The following is a 20,818-nucleotide window of genomic DNA, read 5'->3' on the forward strand; positions in this document are numbered from 1 at the left end:
ACTTGAGGACCGCGCTTGAGAAACACTGGCTTAGTGTTTGATGCCTGTTTCACTAACTTTTCACTGATTATTCCATGATGTCAAAGGTTAACATGATAGTTGAGAGCAGTTTATTGCAGATACTGCAAGTTCTGCCTCAGCTTCCCCCTTTACAATTGCTGACTGTGCTTCTCCGTGTTCTGCTGAGTGTAGGTGACCTATGTGACTGTGCTTGTTATCTAAGTATGAAAATAGTAAATTCTGTATTTCTGCTCACAGTTTCTCACTTGAACTCAGCTACCTGACCATACCCTTTGGTTACTGTCCCTTTTTTGCATTGTAAAGTAGATCTATAACTAGGGCATATATGTATTGTGGTGCGCCGCGGGGTGTGAAGATGAGATGTATGGGGCAGATGTTGCAGCCCAGGGGCAGATGGTATTAACCCCTAAATGTTTGTGACGCCAGGGCGTGGTTTTACTGAGAACCACCCGAATGGTAGCACCGCTAGTCTTAGTTAGGTAGGGCAAATAAGAGTCCAAGGCCAGGTCAGGGTTAATGGTAGCTTTACTGAGGTAGACAGATGGTACAGTCTTTACAGCTAGGCCAGGATCCCAGAGAGATGACCAGTAACACAGGGGACCTCGCAGCTTGCTGGGACTTGCAATGACTTGGACAGACTTTAGGACAGCCACGCTGACTATAATAGACTTGACTTGACTGAAGATAGTCAAGTAAGCAGACTTGACTATCCAGATGTGCTGACCTCCAGATGTGCTGGACATTGGCTCTGAGACATCTGGATTGGACTTGACCTCAGCAGAGACTAAATCCCAAGAGAGTTATTGTAGTACCTCCCCCTCTTATAAAGGGGGGCTGAGAAAGGAGCCCATAGGCTAGCTGCGGGTCATCTGGTCACCTGGTGCTCTTTGTGTAACAAAACATGTGACCCAAACATGTAACATGTGACAACTATTATCATGTGACCAGGGCCGGCGTTAGGGCGGGGCAAACCAGGCAATTTCCTGGGGCCCCCATCCCCTAGGGGGCCCACTGCCGGCTGCTTTTAAAGTGGCCGCAGCGCCGGCTGCTTGTTAAACATCAGCAGCCCGTCCGCGGCCACTTTAAAACAGTGACCAGTGGTGGGTCCTGCAGGCACGGACACTTCTCCTCCTGCTTTATCTATTTTTCATATTTCCTTACCTGGCCGCACTCGGCAGGCTCAGGTAATGCGGCGGGTCTTGTGGGCTGTGTGGATAATATGACAAGTGACGTCTCATGCCAGCTCCTCTGCGCAGCGTTAGGGACGTCACTCCTCATTCCCTGCAGCGCTGGCTGCTTAAGTTTAGCAGTCCGGTGTAATGAAGAAAACTGTGCCCTGTAGCGGCCGCGGCTGCAGGAAATGATGAGTGACGTCCCTGACGCCGCGCAGAGGAGCTGCAGGAGACATCACTCGTCATATTATCCACACAGCCCACAAGACCCGCCGCATTACCTGAACCTGCCGAGCGCGGCCAGGTAAGGAAATATGAAAAATAGAAAAAGCAGGGGGAGAGGGGGGAGCAATGAGCAGGGGAACTATACTGCCAACCTAATATGGGGGAACTATACTGCCAACCTAATGGGGGGGGGACATACTGCCAACCTAATGTGGGGGAACAACAACCTAATGTGGGGGAACATACTGCCAACCTAAGAACATACTGCCAACCTAATGTGGGGGAACTATACTGCCAACCTAATGTGGGGGAACTATACTGCCAACCTAATGTGTGGGATCTATACTGCCAACCTAATGTGGGGAAACTATACAAAAATATAAAATTGTACTATTCTGATCCCTATAATTCTTTTATTTTTCTGAATATGGGGATGTATGAGGGTCATTTTTTTTTCGCTGTGATTTGTAGTTTTTATCGGTACCATTTTTGTTTTGATGGGACTTTTCAATTGCTTTTTAGATCTTTTTTATGGTATTTGAAGTGACCAAAAATGTGCAAATTTGGTTAGTGCACAATTACGACTTTTGGGGCCCCTCGTTTGATTTTGCCTAGGGCCACGCTAAGCCTAAAACCGGCCCTGCATGTGACTAATAACCATGTGACCATGTCAAAGGTCCTTTACACATAATATACAATTATACACTTTATGGGGGAACACTGCAGGTGAGCCCTGGGGATGTGCAGGGACTCAAGCTGATAGGACTGTTAGATGCATATCCCATACTGGGACATCACAGTATGTACCAAAAATATTCGGAATGCTAGCAAAAGTACACCAAGTGCAAAATACAGTAGTTGTTCCCCATGCAGAGAGGCCCACATGTCTATATGTTTTTAGGGCCAAAGGGGAATAAGCTGTTGCTAGGCACCTCTGGTGACAGCATATCTTCTGTGAGAACAAAGGATTGGGCTTGTTGAAACCCAGCATGCCCGTCAATGTTTCCTTTAAAATCTGCTGCTGGGAAAGAGTCTGCTGCTTATTCCATGGAAATTAGCAGATTTGATTGACATTAATCTGATGTGTATGGGCATCCTAATGATGTTCATGCAAAAGAGGAAATTCCTCGATCCAGCACAACACAGATTTTCTTGGATTCTTTTAAAATTCATAGACAACACACCAATCGGATCGAGCATGTTTGCATAGCACTTGCACACAGTGGGGTGTGGTATGGTACACTGGTGTGTTGCCTATGAATTTTAAAAGAAACCAAGAAAATCTGCTACATCGAGAAACTTCTTCTTCTTTTGCATGAACCACTTAGCACCTGACCTAGTACGGAATGAGGGTGCCAAATGAGGGTAGATGGAAAAACCTATTCACACATATTCTTATGATGCATATACAACCGCACACAGCTCCAAACCAGCTTTCACCTGGATAAAGTAATCCGCATGCACAAAAGGTCCGGAGCAAGACCACAACCAGCATAGAAAAACAAAACCAAGGTCCAACTTGCGGAATTCCTTTAAAAACGTACTACTTTATCGCAGAATAATGAAAAGTAATATCCACGTGGAGAAAGGCATAAGGAGAAAATATTCTTATGATGTGTACGGGCATCAAGATTTATTCTGTACAGTGCAACAAAATCCCTTGTCCAGCTCACCACACCGCGTGCTTATGCACGGATCTGCACTCAGTCGAATGCACTGTTTCCCGAACAAAGAAGAAGTTGATCCAGCAATGTAGATAGGATATCCAGCTTTATTGAAGACACACGGTAAATTCAGGTACAGCAACCTTCAGCATATCATCAAACGCGTTTCAGGCGCTTGCGCGCCTGAAACGCGTTTGAAAATATGCTAAAGGTTGCTGTACCTAATTTTACTGTATGTCTTCAATAAAGCTGGATATTGTTTCTACATTGCCGGATCAACTTCTTCTTTGATCAGGATTTATTCTACCTTATCTGAGAACAGAATATGATAGAAGCTACACCCAATAATTTATAGGTTTATATTGTTCTAAAGTGAAAAGTGAAAAATCACGACCGGACACCTAGAAGAGACTTACCTACATACAGCAGTCGTCAGTGTTGCCTCTATAATATATATACAGATTGTGATATAATATGTCATGTCATGATTAAGCAAGCATGATGATATGTTTTTTTTATTATCATAAATAGAGATGAGCGAACTTACAGTAAATTCGATTTGTCACAAACTTCTCGGCTCGGCAGTTGATGACTTTTCCTGCATAAATGAGTTCAGCTTTCAGGTGCTCCGGTGGGCTGGAAAAGGTGGATACAGTCCTAGGAGACTCTTTCCTAGGATTGTATCCACCTTTTCCAGCCCACCGGAGCACCTGAAAGCTGAACTAATTTATGCAGGAAAAGTCATCAACTGCCGAGCCGAGAAGTTTGTGACGAATCGAATTTACATCATTTGCGACCATTTTATTAATGTTTTGACTTTTAAAGGAATCTATGTCTATATATGAGTCAACTGTCAGGGAGGCTTAGCAAAATCACACACACATATTATATATTATCCTAAAACACCAGAGATAATATGTTCCAAATTAGAAACCTTAAACCAAAAGGGTTTTTACTTGAGGGCTTAAGGAAAAATGTATATCCGCCAAGTTTACCAGGGATATTATTAGTACCCACTTAGTTATTTTAGATTTCTAGGATTATTTAGAGTTCACCCCCTTAGCCACCCCAGACCATCATTAGAAGTTCCAGGTATTACTGATTTAGTAATTGTAGGAAGGCCATGGATTAATGGATTGTATTAAAGATGACCAATCCCGAGATATAAGGGTTTATAAATTGGCTGATAATTTTTAGGAAATTGTCAAGGGTGTGAATTTTAATAATGGGTGTGAATAGTGATCAGGAGATGGATGGGATTATACAGTTAGGGGATTGAGGGGCCACTGATTTGCCCCCTGACACACCCCCAGACTTGCCCTCACTTCCCCCGGAATTTTCAGTCAAACTATAAACCATTGGTCTCAAACTGTGGCTCTCCAGATGTTGTAAAACTTCAACTCCCAGCATACCCGGACAGCAACCTCTGAAGGACCACAGTTTGAGACCACTGCTAAAAACCCTAATATCTTGGAAATGGGAGGGCGTAGCAAGAAACTGCAAAATGTTGTGTGATCAGGGTACCCTAACAAATTTAATAACTGTGAAAGCTTAATTTGTTTGATTTGGCTACTACAGCTCCTCTTTAACCTCTAGAGGACACATGATGTACATGCACGTTTCTGTGCCTTGGGACTTGGCACACAGCTACATACATGTATGTCACACGTTTCTGCGATCACAGTGTCACCCGACCCAGGAATCGTAACTAGCCGGCTACTGTTATCAACAGTAGCTGGGTCCTCATGGACAATGCCTTTAGATGCCGTGATGAATAATGATCATGCCATCTGATGTAACCCTGATAAAAACATAAAATCATTGCGCAAAAAATGAGCCCTCATACAGCCCCGTATACAGAAAAATTAGAACGTTATTGGTGATCAGATTAGGGCAATTTTAATCATACTGATTTTTTATTTTTATTTTTTTTAACAAAAAGTTGCATTTTTTTTAAAAGCAGTACAATAAAAGAAAAGCATGTAACCACAGGTATCTGTAATCATATTGATCCACAGAATAAAGAGAACATGTCAATTTTGCTGTAAAAAGTTGCTAAATTTTCCCACACACATTATTTATGGGAAAATAAAAGGTGTCATTACAAAGTACAATTGGTTACACAAAAAAAACAAGCTCTCATATGGCTCTGTAGGGGGGGGGGATAAAAAGAGTAGGGTGGGACTTAGGCCGAAAAGGGCCTTCAAGAAGTTTTTCTCTGGTATATCACAAGAAAATCATTAAAGGTGTACTCCTGTGGAAAACTTTTTTTTTTTTTTTTTTAAACAACTGGTGCCAGAAAGTTAAACAGATTAGTAAAATATGTGGTGTCCCGGTACCGTATGGTATACCGTACCTTGTATGGTGGTCTCTAAAGTCAGAGTTACTTCGTTCCAGTATGGTCCTCCTGGTGAGATAGCCCCTAGTCACCTCTTCCTTCTTTAATTTTGTGACGTTTGTATGTATATTTTATTATATTTAATTGTGCATATAGTGTTGCAGGACCTTAAGTCATGTGACTAATTTTAATTCTCTTATAGTATGTTAAAGGACCTTCCTAGGTCACATGGGTGGTCACATGTTTAGACCATAATTCCTTGTGTAAAGTGAATGACAGATGCTATGGACCAATGAGCTCAAGGCCAGCCCCTGCCCATATAAGGGAGCTGCCAGCCAATCCTCGCTCTCTTGGGTTCCAGACTAGCAGAGAGGAGAGATCCGTGCAACTTGCAAAGACAAGACCAGACCGAAGCCTGATAATACCGCAACTTACCAAATCGTGAGTTTGCGTGACTGCTGGACCTAAACTCAATCCCCTAAATCCAGCAGAACAGCACATATAAATCTCCTGAGCTTAAAACTCATGAGGTCCCAACTAACTGTCAGGATCCTAATAGACTCTGCTTGTACAAAGACTGTTCCTGTTTAATATTGCATAAAACCTGCAGTAAAAGTTCCGACAGTTATCTGAAACCTCCGGTTGTGGACAATCATTTATTATCCCTCCCTATCGCTGTTGGGACGGGTGGCGATAGGACAAGTATATACAGAGGAGCCCTCACCCTGGCATCACGACAGTTAAGGGTTAAACCAGCACCCTTTCATCACTGCACAGCTACACCCCATATACCTTATACCCCCACAAGCTTACCACAAATACTTCTATTAAAAAATCTTTATCCTTCCAGGACTTTTTAGGGGCTGTATACTACAGAGGAAATGTTTTTCTTTTTAGATTTCTCTGATGTCACGACCACAGTGCTCTCTGTTGACCTCTGCTGTCCATTTTAGGAACTCTCCAGAGCAGGTGAAAATCCCTATAGCAAACATATGCTGCTCTGGACAGTTCCTAAAATGGACAGCAGAGGTCAGCAGAGAGCACTGTGGTCCTGACAGAAAAAAAATCCAAAAAGAATAACATTTCCTATGTAGTATACAGCCCCTAAAAAGTACTGGAAGGATTAAGATTTTTTTAATAGAAGTAATTTACAAATCTGTTTACCTTTCTGGCACCAGTTGATAAAAAAAAAAAAAAAAAAAAAGTTTTCCACAGGAGTACCCCTTCAACAGTCCCTTGAAGAGGACCAGAGGTCTCTTTGTAAAAAATGAGAAACAGGCAAGGGGTGGTTGATCACCTACCTGTTTAGGGGGGCCCCCCGGTGCATACATAGTGGTCAGGGCTTGTACTCAGGTCCTCTACATGCAGTCTAGGAAGAACTGCCATTTCTTTTGTGGTGGTTTTGAATTCCCTTGCTTTTAAGGACCCTGTGCAGTTTGCAACCACTATACATATCGTAAAATCCGAAACAGCACTTCCAGATTCTTCTTTATTCGAAATCCATTAAAATATGTCGGGTACAGACAAATACATACAATGCTTTAAAAAAAAAAAAATCTGTGTTTCAGGTAATTGATGTTGAATAAAGAAGTATTCGCTGTAAGAGCTAGTTTCTATTTGTTTTAGATCGTACTTGCATACCGTCAAGCCAGCGGTCTTTCCATGTGCTCAGAAAATACAGCAGAAAGTTAAGAACTGAGCATTATTTTTCCGCTTCTAGTACTACTCTTTTGGCATGGGTCCAATACATTCTGAAATCAGTCCTACAGAGATGTAATGAAATACTTAAATTATGAATGTTGTTTTCTTACAGGTAGAAAATGGCTCTAAACTGGCAAGTCCTGGTTATTTTGGTGCAAGCCTTTATCATATCAGTGAAGTTATGTGGTGAGTAAACACAAAGAAATTAAGAAACATGCTCTTTTTGGAGCATTATAAAACACTTCCATTAGTGGTGGGAAAGGGTTAACAATTTTACAGAGAATAATTAATTCTTGCGGCATTTCGTCAGGTACGACTGTAACATAGATCACTTCCTAGTTATTTGGAAATCGCGTGGGAGTGTCATACCAAGAATATTGTTTATTTAAACAAATAAACAATATTCTTAATGCCTTAAATATACTAAATTGTCCTAATAAAGGACATTGAGACAACTACCTTACCTAAGATAATATCAGCCAGCAATACTTTACACACCACTTTCCCTGCAATCCTCAAGACACAATTTAAGGGGTATTCCAGGGAACAGAAAAGATTTTGTGCATCTCAGTACACACTTCTAAACTCTGAACATCTCAGAATTCTACTTTCCAAGATAAGGGGGGCTGGTGGCAGTCATGATCATGACCAATAGCTACATGGTGTTGCAACAACATTCTGCAGCTATTGGACATCTCGTGGTTTTGCCAACTTGAGATAATTGCAAGGGTACGCAACTACTTTTAGTAAGGGTCCGCTTATCCAGATCTGCCATCAGGTAAAGGTCTGAGCTGTACCAAGGCCTGATTCACACCTAGCAGTCACACCACCGTGCAAGTTGTTTCCAGCTGGTGCAAACTACAACTTCCATTAGGCATTTACAGAAGGGCATGATGTGAGCTGTAGTTTTGCAACAACTGAAGAACTACAGGTTGAAGAACAAAACCCTTAATGACCTGAGAATACTGTGCTGCATTGCATGGCTGCTCTGGTCTCTTCTACTCAAGCCTAGCCAAAGCAGAATGATGCAGGGAGCACCAACTGTGCCATTGGGCATTTCTCTCTTTGGTCAGTGCTCAGCTATTCAGTTGTATCAGTTCCTTTAAGACACTGATACAGTTGAGAGGAGACATTCGATCTCCCTCCATTCATCGGTTCCCTGAACCAGCTGCAAGTGTTGGAGACCCAGTGTGCCCTCCAACTGCTGCTTCCCGATCCGCACAATTGGCGGCCATGGTCCAGGTTTGGACCGTGTTCCACCAGTTGAGTACCCCTGCTTTAGCTTGTTCACTGACAATGAATACAACTTATTTAACCCATAAGGGCAATTATAAGCGTGGTTACCACAAATGCACATTCTGTTGATGAATGGAAAATTGGTTGCAACAATCTACTGTGGCAGGGAAAACTTCAACCTGACCCAATACAGCAGCCTATTATGCACAGCACAGTGACTTACATGGAAGAAAGGTGGCCCCAGGTGCCGTATGATTTTTTTTTTTTGCCCCCTTAAGGACAGAAAAGTCTTTATTTTCCTTTTGTTTTCCTGGCCCATCCATTGGTCAATATCCACTACAATAATTTGCTGATAATGTAGTTCTCTGGAGAAAGGAGTTCTGCACAGTTTAGCACCAATAGAAAAATGAATGGGACCAACCAGGATGGGGCCCCCTTTTTCAAGGGGCCCCACAGCAGCCACATGGTCTGCCATTATGGTACGTATTCCCTTGGTACAGCTGTGCCCCACAGCAGCCAGTAATTGACTGAGCAGGTACTTCCCTGTAGCGACACAATTAAGTACTGACAGCAGGGACCGACATCATCAGACCAGCAGGGGATCGGGGAAGCGAAGTATAGATTTTAATTTTTTTTTTCTTCGTTTTTTTTTTTTTAGAGACAGCAATTACGCTCAACCACAGGACTCTGGGCCTCTGTACTTGTGATCAGTGAACCGAAAGCCTGTCATCAATATAAACTTTTGACATGTCGTCCAGACATGCATCCAAACTTTAGATTGCATCGGGTCTCAGTCCTGAGATCCACTGCGATCATGAGTAATAGCCAGCTGAAGTGTGAGGCAGCATGCTTCACCATCTGGCCGGCCACCTGATCTGGCCCATTCACTCTGTAGACTATAGAAGCGAATAAGTCAGATTTGAGAGAGCCAGGTAGTGAACTGTGACTCTGTGCCATCTAAACTTTTGACATGTCTGGACAACATGTTAAAAGTTTATATTAATGACACAATTTATTATCTGTTGATCGTGGTAATAGCCATGTCTGTATATATTAGTGTAGATTGTATTGTATACATTACTGGAACCATTTGTGGCACCTTTGTCATTTCATTTTTGTTTTTTTGTTTAAAGAAATTCCTGAAGCAGATAAACATTTAGTTAAGTCATTGAACCTTAAACTTCTGAGGACAACACTCGACACTTCCATTGATGGAAATCCCAGTGTCTATGTTGGGCTACGTCTTTCTGAAGATCATAATCTGGAAAAAGAGGAGGAGTACTTCCAGAGACTGAAAACTCCAATAGAAGCTGTTTCTAACAGGTACCATTGCCATCTAACAACCTGTATTGCTATAGTGCTTAGTAGATCCCCATTACAATGTTCATTTTTTAACCTTACAGACAGGTGCTCTTTCTTAAAGGGGTTATCCACCATAAGGTGATTTTAGTACGTACCTGGCAGGCAGTAATGGACATGCTTAGGAAGGATCTGCGCTTGTCTTGGGGCTAAATGGCTATGTCATGAGATTACAATAACACTGTGGCTAGCTATTTGTGAACTTGTATTTCCTGTTTGACTTTTCTTTTTTTGACTACAAATCCCACATTCCATTTTCCTCCCTCCCACATATCAGCCCCCCCACCCATTGAAACAAAAGACCTGTGGTTTTCAATCAGGATGCCTATAGCTGTTGCATTAGTTACTGATTTGATTCCTCCACCCATTGAATCAGACAGGCTCCCTGTCCTCAGCTGACTAGTGTGTCAGGTCTCGGCCGCATTGCAAGCTGGGAAAAATCTTAGACAACAGTCATTTTGTATGCTGGTAAAAATAAATATTGGGGTGAAAATCACATAAGAATTGTGAGAAAACCGTCACACACAGGTACAGACACTATATTATGAACCACACTAACTTTACAGCCCCTGTAGCATAGTCAAATAAAAAAGATTCCTGGAATACCCAATCTGATTAACAAGAAGCACTACTTGGGACATAATGGAGTCGTGGCTGCCTTCATATTTATTCAAATATTTTATTTCTAGATGATGTGACTGTGTGAATTGTTTTGTTGACCTTCTGCTCACTGAACATATATTTCTTTACAAATATAGCAGATTGGGCATCAAAGAAGGAGAGCCAAAGACAGGACTACTAGCCCTTCAGCTGATGGCACAGAAGCTTTCTTGTGACAATATAGACACATCAACGAGAAACAAGTTAATCAAACATATGAAATACCACCTTCATAAAGAAAAAGAAAGTATAGGTAAATATGTATCATGGTTAAGACCTGTCAATCACTGTATATATGAAAGCGACTAAATTAATGCTATGTACTAAAAGGGGTTATCCAAAATATTTGACTGGTGGGAGATTGATCATTAGGACCCCCACCAATTACAATAAGGCTGGTCTGTTGTCCCCCAAGTGAATAAAGCAGAACACATACTTGGCAGATGCCTCCATTCATTCTCTATGAGGCTTACAAAAATAGCCAAGCAAAGTACTTAGCTACCTTTAAAGGTCCCATAGACAGTAAATTGGCAAAACAGACTTCTATTGTTATGATTGGTTTGTGTCCCTGAGGTCAGACCCCCCCCCTCCCCCAATATGACATACATGTCCTGTAGATAGAGAATGACTTTAAATCTTGGGATAACCCTTTTCATGGTATAGCTGGGTATGAACTGTGAACATGACCTCTGGTATTTTATATTAGTCACAGTGATGACATCTTATTTGTAAACAAAAAGTACAAATGAAACAAAGAGGCAAGACATATGACTACAAAAGAGGAAGACAAGACATGACACCATTATTGAATGACTACTGCATTTAAGTTTCTTAAATAAATGCAGGTTTTCCCATATTTACATATGTACTCCCCCTATGGAAAAAAGTTACTGCCCAGTTAAATTTAAAGATTAGTTGTACTACATTTATCAGCAAAGCAACCAAATCCTTTCAGTCCTCGACATTTCTGCAGTTGTAACCATCATTTCAGTGCAGAATACGTTTGGAGAGATTGCATGCATGAATTGCTTTTAGAGGTGTTGTCCAGGAATAGAGAACCAGAGCTAATTTCTTTCAAAAAACAGTGCCACCTCTGTCCTCAGGTTGTGTGTGGTATTGCAGCTTAGTTCCCCTGAAGTAAATAGATACGTTGTAATACCACACAAAACCTGAGGACAAAGGTGGCACTGCTTTTGGAAAAAAATTGGCTTTGTTTTATTTATTCCTGGACAACCCCTTTTGGGTCCAGCCAATACATCATTTTGGGCTTGCCAAATCTAGGGTTCTGGGACTCCAACAATCCAGCAGATTCCAGATTCCAGATCCACCATTCCTGACAGAGAGAACTGTTGTCAGACTGGCAAGAACTTTACAAATGTCTCTGTAGTATATCTGTAGTATACAGCAGCTAATGAGTACTAGAACTGTAACTGTAAATTACTTCTATTTATTTTTTAAATAGAAGTAATTTACAAATCTGTTTAAAGGCAAAATGCGGCAGAAAACTTTTACCTTCCCCTGTGCCCAGGCCGCAAAAAAAAAAATGTTTCGGCATCCCGTTCCTCCGGCGCTGCTCGGGTCCCTGCTCGAAACATCACACTGCGGTCAGCGTATCACCGGCCACAGCGATGTCCCGCCTCGGCCCCTGATAGGCTGAGTGCACTGTCATGTAAGGATCCGGCCCAAACTCCTCAGTGCACTCAGCCTATCACTGGCCAAAGCAGGACATCACTCTGGCTGGCGATACGCTGACCACAGTATGACGTTCCGAGCATAAGAAGCAGGCACCCGAGCAGCGCCGGAGGAACGGGACATCAATACCACCGCAACGGGGGAACGTAGGAAGGTGAGCTAAAGTTTGTTTTTGCAGCCCGGGCACAGGGGAAGAAAAAAAATTTCCACCATTTTTTTCCCACCGGAGTTTAATCTTTGTAATGACTCAAACAAACGCCAATCTTGCTGATCGTCACATGTTATTGGTGCAGTGTCGGCTTGTGTAAATGAGCCCTTACTAAATTCTTGAAACCTTAATCCAGGGGTCCTCAAACTTTTTAAATGGGGGGCCAGTTCACGGTCCCTCAGACCGTTGGTGGGCCGGACTATAGATAACAAAACATGAACAAATTCCTATGCACACATATATCTTATTAGTGGACTACCACTTTAAGTACGCAGCACAGTTCCCCCCACATTAGGTTGGCAGTATAGATCCCCCCACATTAGGTTGTAGTTCCCACACATTAGGGTTGGCAGTACAGTTCCCCCACAATAGGTGCAGTACAATTCCCCCACATTAGGTGCCGTACAATTTCCCCACATTAGGTGCCGTACATTTTCCCCACATTAGGTGCAGTACAGTTCCCCCACATTAGGTGCAGTACAGTTCCCCCACATTAGGTGCAGTACAGTTCCCCCACATTAGGTGCAGTACAGTTCCCCCACATTAGGTGCAGTATAGATCGTCCAAATTAGGTGCAGTATAGCTCCCCACATTAGGTGCAGTATTTCCCAACACATTAGGTGCAGTATAGTTCCCCCACATTAGGTGCAGTATAGTTCCCCCACATTAGGTGCAGTATAGTTCCCCCACATTAGGTGCAGTATAGTTCCCCCACATTAGGTGCAGTATAGTTCCCCCACATTAGGTGTAGTATAGTTCCCCCACATTAGGTGCAGTATAGTTCCCCCACATTAGGTGCAGTATAGTTCCCCCACATTAGGTGCAGTATAGTTCCCCCACATTAGGTGCAGTATAGTTCCCCCACATTAGGTGCAGTATTTTCCCCCACATTAGGTGCAGTATAGTTCCCCCACATTAGGTGCAGTATAGTTCCCCCACATTAGGTGCAGTATAGTTCCCCCACATTAGGTGCAGTATAGTTTCCCCACATTAGGTGCAGTATAGTTCTCCACATTAGGTGCAGTATTTTCCCCCACATTAGGTGCAGTATAGTTCCCCCACATTAGGTGCAGTATAGTTCTCCACATTAGGTGCAGCATGTTCCCCCACATTAGGTGCAGTATAGATCTCCCACATTAGGTGCAGTATAGATCTCCCACATTAGGTGCAGTATAGTTCCCACATTAGGTGCAGTATAGTTCTCCACATTAGGTGCAGCATGTTCCCCCATATTAGGTGCAGTATAGATCTCCCACATTAGGTGCAGTATAGATCTCCCACATTAGGTGCAGTATAGTTCCCACATTAGGTGCAGTATAGTTCCCACATTAGGTGCAGTATAGTTCCCACATTAGGTGCAGTATAGTTCCTCCACATTAGGTGCAGCATGTTCCCCCACATTAGGTGCAGTATAGTTCCCACATTAGTTGCAGTATAGCTCCCACATTAGGTGCAGTATTTTCCCCCACATTAGGTGCAGTATTTTCCCCCACATTAGGTGCAGTATAGTTCCCCCACATTAGGTGCAGTATAGCTCCCCACATTAGGAGCAGCATGTTCCCCCACATTAGGTGCAGTATAGATCTTCCACATTAGGTGCAGTATAGATCCCCCAAATTAGGTGCAGTATAGATCCCCCAAATTTGGTGCAGTATAGATCTCCCACATTAGGTGCAGTATTTTCCCCCACATTAGGTGCAGTATAGTTCCCCATATTAGGTGCAGTATTTTCTCCCACATTAGGTGCAGTATTTTCCCCCACATTAGGTGCAGTATGTTCCCCCACAGACATACAGCCTCCAGCCAGTGTATGGCTGGAGGCTGTATGCCTGTGTTCTGCCCCACTTCAGTGCTCCGACCACCGCTCCTCCGGTCCGGACATAGCAGTAAGTCCCGGGACCGAAGGATCGGGTTGGTCGGAGCACCGAAGCCGACGTGCCGCTGGTAACACTTACCTAACTAGCCAGCGCACGTCCTCATCGCTGCCCCGCTCCTCCGTGCTCCGTTGCTATGGGCGCACGCACGGCGTCAGTGACGTCCCTGCGTGCGCCACTTTCCCGGCGGCCCCTGCGTTTTTAAGGTAAACGTGGGGTCTCCGAGAGCGCATTCCTGTGTCCCGAAAACATCTTTCGGGACACAGGGATGTCCCAGGCAACGGCGGGCAGGATAAATGTCCTCGGCGGGCCGCATGTGGCCCGCGGGCCGTAGTTTGAGGACCCCTGCCTTAATCTGTTGTGAAATGTTTTTTTTATTCCATAGACAGAAGGCCATAGCAGTATTTACACATGGTGGTGGCAGAACACATGGCTGTATATCATGAATTCTGCAGTGTGCGAGAAGATTTTAATGGTCCAGTTTGCTGTTCTGTAAAATAAAGTGTAACGAGGTTATGCAGCAAAGCAACATCTAAAACCAAAAAGCAGAAGATGCCATACAAGAAACAGAAACACTTCATGCGCGAAAATGTACAAATTGTATCTGTTAGGAAATGTTTGGTAGCAATATTTGCTACTAGCATTGAGTTTTACCCAAAGAGACAGTTATTTTTCATGTAGGTTTTGTAAATAGCGGATAATTTTGTTATTTAAATAAATGTGAGTGGTTACTCCTTTTTGTCCAGTAATGTAAGAGTGTGTTTACACTGAGAAAATTCCTTGCAGAAATTTTTCGGAAGATTGGCACCATTAAAATGGCCTAGAACCATCACTTATTTTGCACTAAATTTGCAGCGGAAATAAGCACCCAAATTCTAAAGTCCCATGGTAACAGGCTTTTCCACATGGATTCACATCACATTTTGATGTCTGGCAAACCAATTCATAGCTTACTCACAAGGCAAAACCATGTAACATTGCCCTCTGTTAGGGTGGTTTCCATTTTTCTGCTGAATGGAAGAGCCTGCATGGGATTGTTTCTTTAATTGTTTCTGACAATTACTGCTCGCACCCGCAACATGGGTCTTCCACTCCTGCCCGCTCCTGTCCAATTCTACCTGATCCAATAAACATTTTAGATTAGTAATGGCAGCCATGTGGTTTCTGTACTAAGCAGATGTGCCATTCAGGAGCCTAAAAAAGCTGAGGGAGACAGCTTTTACTCCTGAATCTGAAAGAGAAAGATAGAAGGTGCTCTGTGTGTAGAAACTCAGGATCAGAGGAGGGGGAAGGGAACAATTCACAGCCGCTTACCAGATTAGGTTGTGTGAGCTCACACACAACAATGGGTAGCGCATGAAGAAAAGTAGACAAATCGTCTGCAGCCTTCCTGGGAGATAGTAGGCAAATGAGTGACTGGAAATGGAGGATTAATTCCGATGCTGGATGAGTGATTGCAGGGAAGCAGCAGGTGTAGAAACCTGGTAGGTTTATTCAACAAGGATGCAACACATTTTGCTGATGAAGCAGCGCATGCGAAGCAAAACATGATTCATCCTTGTTGACTAAACCTACCTGGCTTCTACACCTGCTGCTTCCCTGCAATCACTCATCCAGCGCCGGAATTAATCCTGTATTTCCAGTCACTCATTTACTTACTTGCTCCTGAATGGCAAATCTGCATCCCCGTGAACTATAGAAATGTCACTGCAGTCAGTATATGATGTGATCTTGTGGGCCGTATGGCACTAAGGCAGCTGTGTAAAACTGTAAGCAGGGTACTTGGTGGTATTGTATTACTTTATGTACTGGTTGGGGACGTGACTGCTCCTCCAGGGCAGGATCCTACTACACAGGTCCACTCCTGTGTTGCCATTGTACATAGTACGTATGCGACATACTACGCCTGTACCACCTCCTCAGTGCCATACTAGTACCAGATTGTGGTGGTAGCAGAGGACAAGAGGCTGTACATGCGCAGTGCACACACAGTATGATCATGGGTGAGCTTTGCTGGGACTTGGGACGGTGATCTGGATGAAAACATAACTAATAGAGGCCGTGTCTGTGGTGCGGGATTGCACAGGATTTGCAGGACCAATAGGCATAGGATGTGACCGCCTGCTCCTGCCCCCAACAACCTCATTACTGCCCGTGTCAGCAAGTTTTTATTGGGACCTGCGGGATCCCAATTACGATGCAGGGCTCTAGCCCACATCCCCAACCACATTTTTATTTTTCCAATACACCTAAAAGGAATAAGTGAACTTTGCAAATAGTTTTAAAATGTTATTAGAACTTTTTTTTTTTTTTTGTCTACAGCCTAACCTAATACATGTGTCCATGCAGGCTTGTGTGTCTCTGTGGTAACAGACTACAAACTAAACTCTATAGTTTTACAGTTAATAGGATAAGGAATCAGCACCTAGGGGTCGTGGCAGCCTACCTCCATGGGCCACCTAGCATCACCACTGGAGTGTTCACTGTGCATACGTTTTAATAAGAATTGACACTACAAATGAGGCTTCAGATGCTACAGATTTTAAATAATCTATTTGGTACAGCCAACATTATGGTGTGTTTTTTTTTTCTCTTTCTACAGCACTTAATGACAAACCACTTTCCAACTACTACCAGTACAGTCTGGGTATTCTAGCCATGTGTGTCAACGACAAATTTGTCGACAGGCATGTGGTTCACAAGCTCATCCTTGCTGAAGAACAAAAGAAATTTGTACATGGAGAATCTGGCCCAGTAGGTAAGAGTGAATATTAGTTCTGATAGTAAATATCGCAAAGAAGTTTAAAATGAACCTTTTAAAGGGATACTCTGCCCCTAGACATCTTATCCCCTATCCCCAGCGGCAGGACCCCTGTGATCTCCCTGCTAAACCCTGCTCCGTTTAGAGTGTCGGGTGCAGCGCCGGAGGCTTGTGACATCACGGCCACGCCCCACTCAGGATGTAATGGCCACGCCCCCTCAATGCAAGTCTATAGACTTGCATTGAGGGGGTGTAGCAGTGACGTCATGAGCCTTCACCCCACATCGCCAGTCATCCGGGATGTCTGGGCTGCTGACCCCCGCGATCAGACATCTTCTCCATTATTCTTTGGATAGGGGATAAGAGGTCTAGGGGCAGAGTACCCCTTTAAGAACACAAGCCCATTCTATTAGACAAAGTATGAAATGAGTTAAAAAGCTCTGTTCCCAGTGTTAAAGAGTATATTAAGGAAATGTATATTTAAATTGCCCATACATTATTTTTTATTGGCTCAGTAATAATATAGGATAATTGAATTCAGTCCAATACAGGCACAATTTTGTGCTGCCAACAAAGTTTTCACAGTGTTCAGGTATCTCCGGCAGCGTGCGAGGCTCGACATGCTCCCTTCCTGGGGAGAACCGGGGTGCTGTACAGGAGATCACACGGGATGGATTTGGGGGGTCCCAGCGGTCAGACCCCGGTGATCAGACACTTATCCCCTACCTTTTGGATAGGGAATAAGTGTTCCTGCACTGGATTACTCCTTTAATACTGTAACTTTGTGTTATTTCTCATTTTTTTCTGTCGTAGACACACAAGCCATGGCTGGCTTGGCACTGCAGTGTGTGAAGAGATTCAATAACTATCCCCGTGAGCTGATCATGGATATAAAAAACTCAGTTAAACGGATAAAAGACACAATTTTACGATCCCAGAACACTGATGGGGAACTAGGAAATCTTTACAGCACCCCTCTTGCTGTGCAGGTGAGTCTGCAGTTGCTGTAGTCTCAGTAGTGCTTATTATTGGGCCTCTTTTGTCTGGAGGACTATTGCTGATGACACAATACGTAAAAATGTCTTGCGGAAATTATTGTGTACAATGTCACATTTAACCCAAGAAATACAACATATGTAGAAAGAAATCAAGTAAAAAAATAATTAAAGTGGTGCAGCTAGGAAGGCCTTCATCCTGGAGGACTATTTCTTGCAAGTTCTATTTTTGCCACTAGCAGTTTTGGACCACGCCACTTACAGGAAATCAGGATTAATTGAAATCTACAGTATTAAATTTATCTCTCTCTTTCCTTCATAAGTTTCTCTTAGCACTTGGTGGCAGAATAGACCAAGATCTCTGTCTAAAAGCGATAACTGCCCTGATGAATGGATTAAAAGAAGGAAAGTTCTCAAACCCTCAAATGATGTCCCAGCTAATGCCTGTGATGTTCCAAAAATCATATCTGGATGTTGCTAAGGTGGACTGTAAGAACATTATAAGTAAGTAAACATGTGCTTGATATGATTGACTAGAGTAAAGGGTTTGGCTCAAATCGATAACCTCTGTATGTAGTCAGCTGGTTACTGCAGGCCCAGCTGCTGAAACACTCGGAGATATTATGGCTCCAGGATGGTAATGGCAATTGTAAATGTTTTCTTAATAGGTACCATGTAGCCATCTGCAGGCACCCTGTTAAATTCAAAGAATTACTTGTTCAGGGTCTGAGTGTTCTGACCCTGACTGATCACTACACTCCTGCTCTGTTCATTTGCAACAGAGAGAGTCCCATAGACTTACATTCTGCAAGCGTCTCAGTCACATGACCCTAAGCCAGGAGAGAACGTACTTTTCCTGATTCGTTCTACTCATAGAACACTAATCGATGATGTCTCTACAACATATTGAAAGTTTTTTTTTTTTTTTTTTTTTAAACAATAATGCCTATGTACGATTGGTAGTAACTGTAATAGTTTAGGTATTTTAGGTACTCCCGTGGAAACCTTTTTTTTTTTTAAATCAACTGGTGCCAGAAAGTTAAACAGATTTGTAAATCACTTCTGTTAAAAAAAACGTGATCCTTCCAGTACTTTTTAGGGGCTGTATACTAAAGAGAAATCAAAAAAAGAAATGCATTTCCTCTGATGTCATGACCACAGTGCTCTCTGCTGACCTCTGCTGTCCATTTTAGGAACTGTCCAGAGCAGCATATGTTTGTATGGGGATTTTCTCCAGCTCTGGACAGTTCCTAAAATGGACAGCAGAGGTCAGTAGAGAGCATCAGAGGAAATGTATTTCTTTTTTTGATTCTTTAGTATACAGACCCTAAAAAGTACTGGAAGGATTATTTTTTAATAGAAGTGATTTACAAATCTGTTTAACTTTCTGGCACCAGTTGATGATGATGATGATGATAAAAAAAAAAAGGCTTTAAAGGGGTACTCCCGTGGAAACCTTATCTCCTTACATGGCTTATTTGTTTGTAAAATAAAACCATTATCTGATATTTTCAGCCTTCAATACATGGCTGGTCTCTGAAGTTAGAATTAAACAATGTTTCTCCTTTTTTCCCCTCAGACGATCCTTTGCTAATCCCCAGCTCCCCCACCCTTCATGATGTTGTTGTTGGCGAAGATCTTATTCTTGTCCGTCTTGTGGTGGAAGGTCAGAATATCAATGAGATGATTGAGGTTCCGTCACGATCCTCACTTCTAGATGTTCTCAAGACAGCTCAAAAGCAAAATTCGAAGTTTTCGTAAGTTGCAAAACATACTTGCTCTGTAAGTTCCTTCAGTTGAGTAGTGGCAGCTCCTAGATGTGTGTTAGAGCATATGGAAGTAGACCAATATCTAAAGGCAACCAAGAATTAAAGGGGTTTTTATTTGGAGGTTTTTATTGTTGGCCTATCCTCAGATTTTCTATTGAAGGGAAAGGGATCTGGGCAGTACCCGAACACTACGCTATGTATAGAGCTATTTGCTTCTGGTTGTGTTTATTGTGTATGTGCGAGCCATGGCTCTGGCAAACAGCTGATATTGAGAATAGGCCATCAATGGAAAAACCTCTTAAAGTTGACCTTAGAATGATAAAACAGGGTTTATTACTTGCCAACTTTTAAATACAACCATGCAGTAGACCCTGTCTGTCCACTTAGGCCTGCTATTTTGACTGACTCTGTAAAGGAAGCTTTTGGCATATAGATCTTAATAAATTACCAGACATTGGGAAAAGGTTATTTAGCCACTGCCCCCTCTAATAGGTCTCCTGAGGAAAGAAGGAATAGGATTCCCTTGAATGCAGTTTTTTTCTCTAACCCAATATTAACAATAGTGCATGTAATTGGGCCTTTTACCTGGTGTGTCTTGCTCCTTGCTGTCATGAAAAGTGTCAACAGTCTGTAAAAAGTGTAAGGCCTTGTTTACATGGTGGAATTTCAGAGTAGAATCCAACTCGGAACTTCCATTGCAGCAGAGTACCATTGTTTTTAATAGGATTCTGCTGCACTATGCACACAGCGGAATTTTTTGCTGCCTATGGAATCTGCAAAAAATTTGCCATGTAAACATAGCCGAATAAAAAAATCCTGATATTCTCTAAAACTGACCTTTAGATTTATGTTTTCCATATGTTTCCTATAGGTTTGAAACAAAAAATACATTGCACGGGCCTTTCCTCACCACAGTGAATAAGGTGGCAGGTTACTGGCAACTTCTGAAGGACCCAAATATTACCTTGTTACAAGGTAAGTACACAGAGTCTAACCCCATGTAAATCTTTTTTGTCTACATAGTTGGGAAAATGTAGAATTGTTAAATACTGGGATTACAGAAGCCACTACTCTAATACATTGTTCATATAGTATTTTAGTTTTTCCACTATTAAGAGTTATCCAGTATAAAAAAAAATACTT

The 20,818-nt window shown here is 42.6% G+C and overlaps 2 protein-coding genes across 4 annotated transcripts in view; one reads left to right on the top strand and one right to left on the bottom strand.

The window, feature by feature from the left end:
• CCDC117 (coiled-coil domain containing 117) overlaps positions 1-5,541 on the bottom strand; it is a 49,011-nt gene extending 43,470 nt beyond the window's left edge. Inside the window, exon 1 of the mRNA XM_056537235.1 lies at positions 5,439-5,541. The gene's annotated coding sequence lies outside the window, so the exon portion shown is untranslated. The remainder of the gene's footprint in view (positions 1-5,438) is intronic.
• Positions 1-20,818, top strand: part of TCN2 (transcobalamin 2) — a 46,506-nt gene that overhangs the window by 24,726 nt on the left and 962 nt on the right. For 2 of the 3 annotated variants that reach the window (XM_056537230.1, XM_056537231.1), the window contains 8 exons: positions 7,234-7,307; positions 9,491-9,680; positions 10,475-10,629; positions 16,753-16,908; positions 17,725-17,900; positions 18,230-18,410; positions 19,486-19,663; positions 20,547-20,650. In XM_056537230.1, the coding sequence (XP_056393205.1) occupies positions 7,241-7,307; positions 9,491-9,680; positions 10,475-10,629; positions 16,753-16,908; positions 17,725-17,900; positions 18,230-18,410; positions 19,486-19,663; positions 20,547-20,650 (1,207 nt within the window). In that variant the 5' untranslated portion in view covers positions 7,234-7,240. The remainder of the gene's footprint in view (positions 1-7,233; positions 7,308-9,490; positions 9,681-10,474; positions 10,630-16,752; positions 16,909-17,724; positions 17,901-18,229; positions 18,411-19,485; positions 19,664-20,546; positions 20,651-20,818) is intronic. The other variant, XM_056537232.1, reaches the window with a different exon arrangement.

This window comes from Hyla sarda, chromosome 1 (assembly GCF_029499605.1).
Source record: "Hyla sarda isolate aHylSar1 chromosome 1, aHylSar1.hap1, whole genome shotgun sequence".
NCBI lineage: Eukaryota > Metazoa > Chordata > Amphibia > Anura > Hylidae > Hyla > Hyla sarda.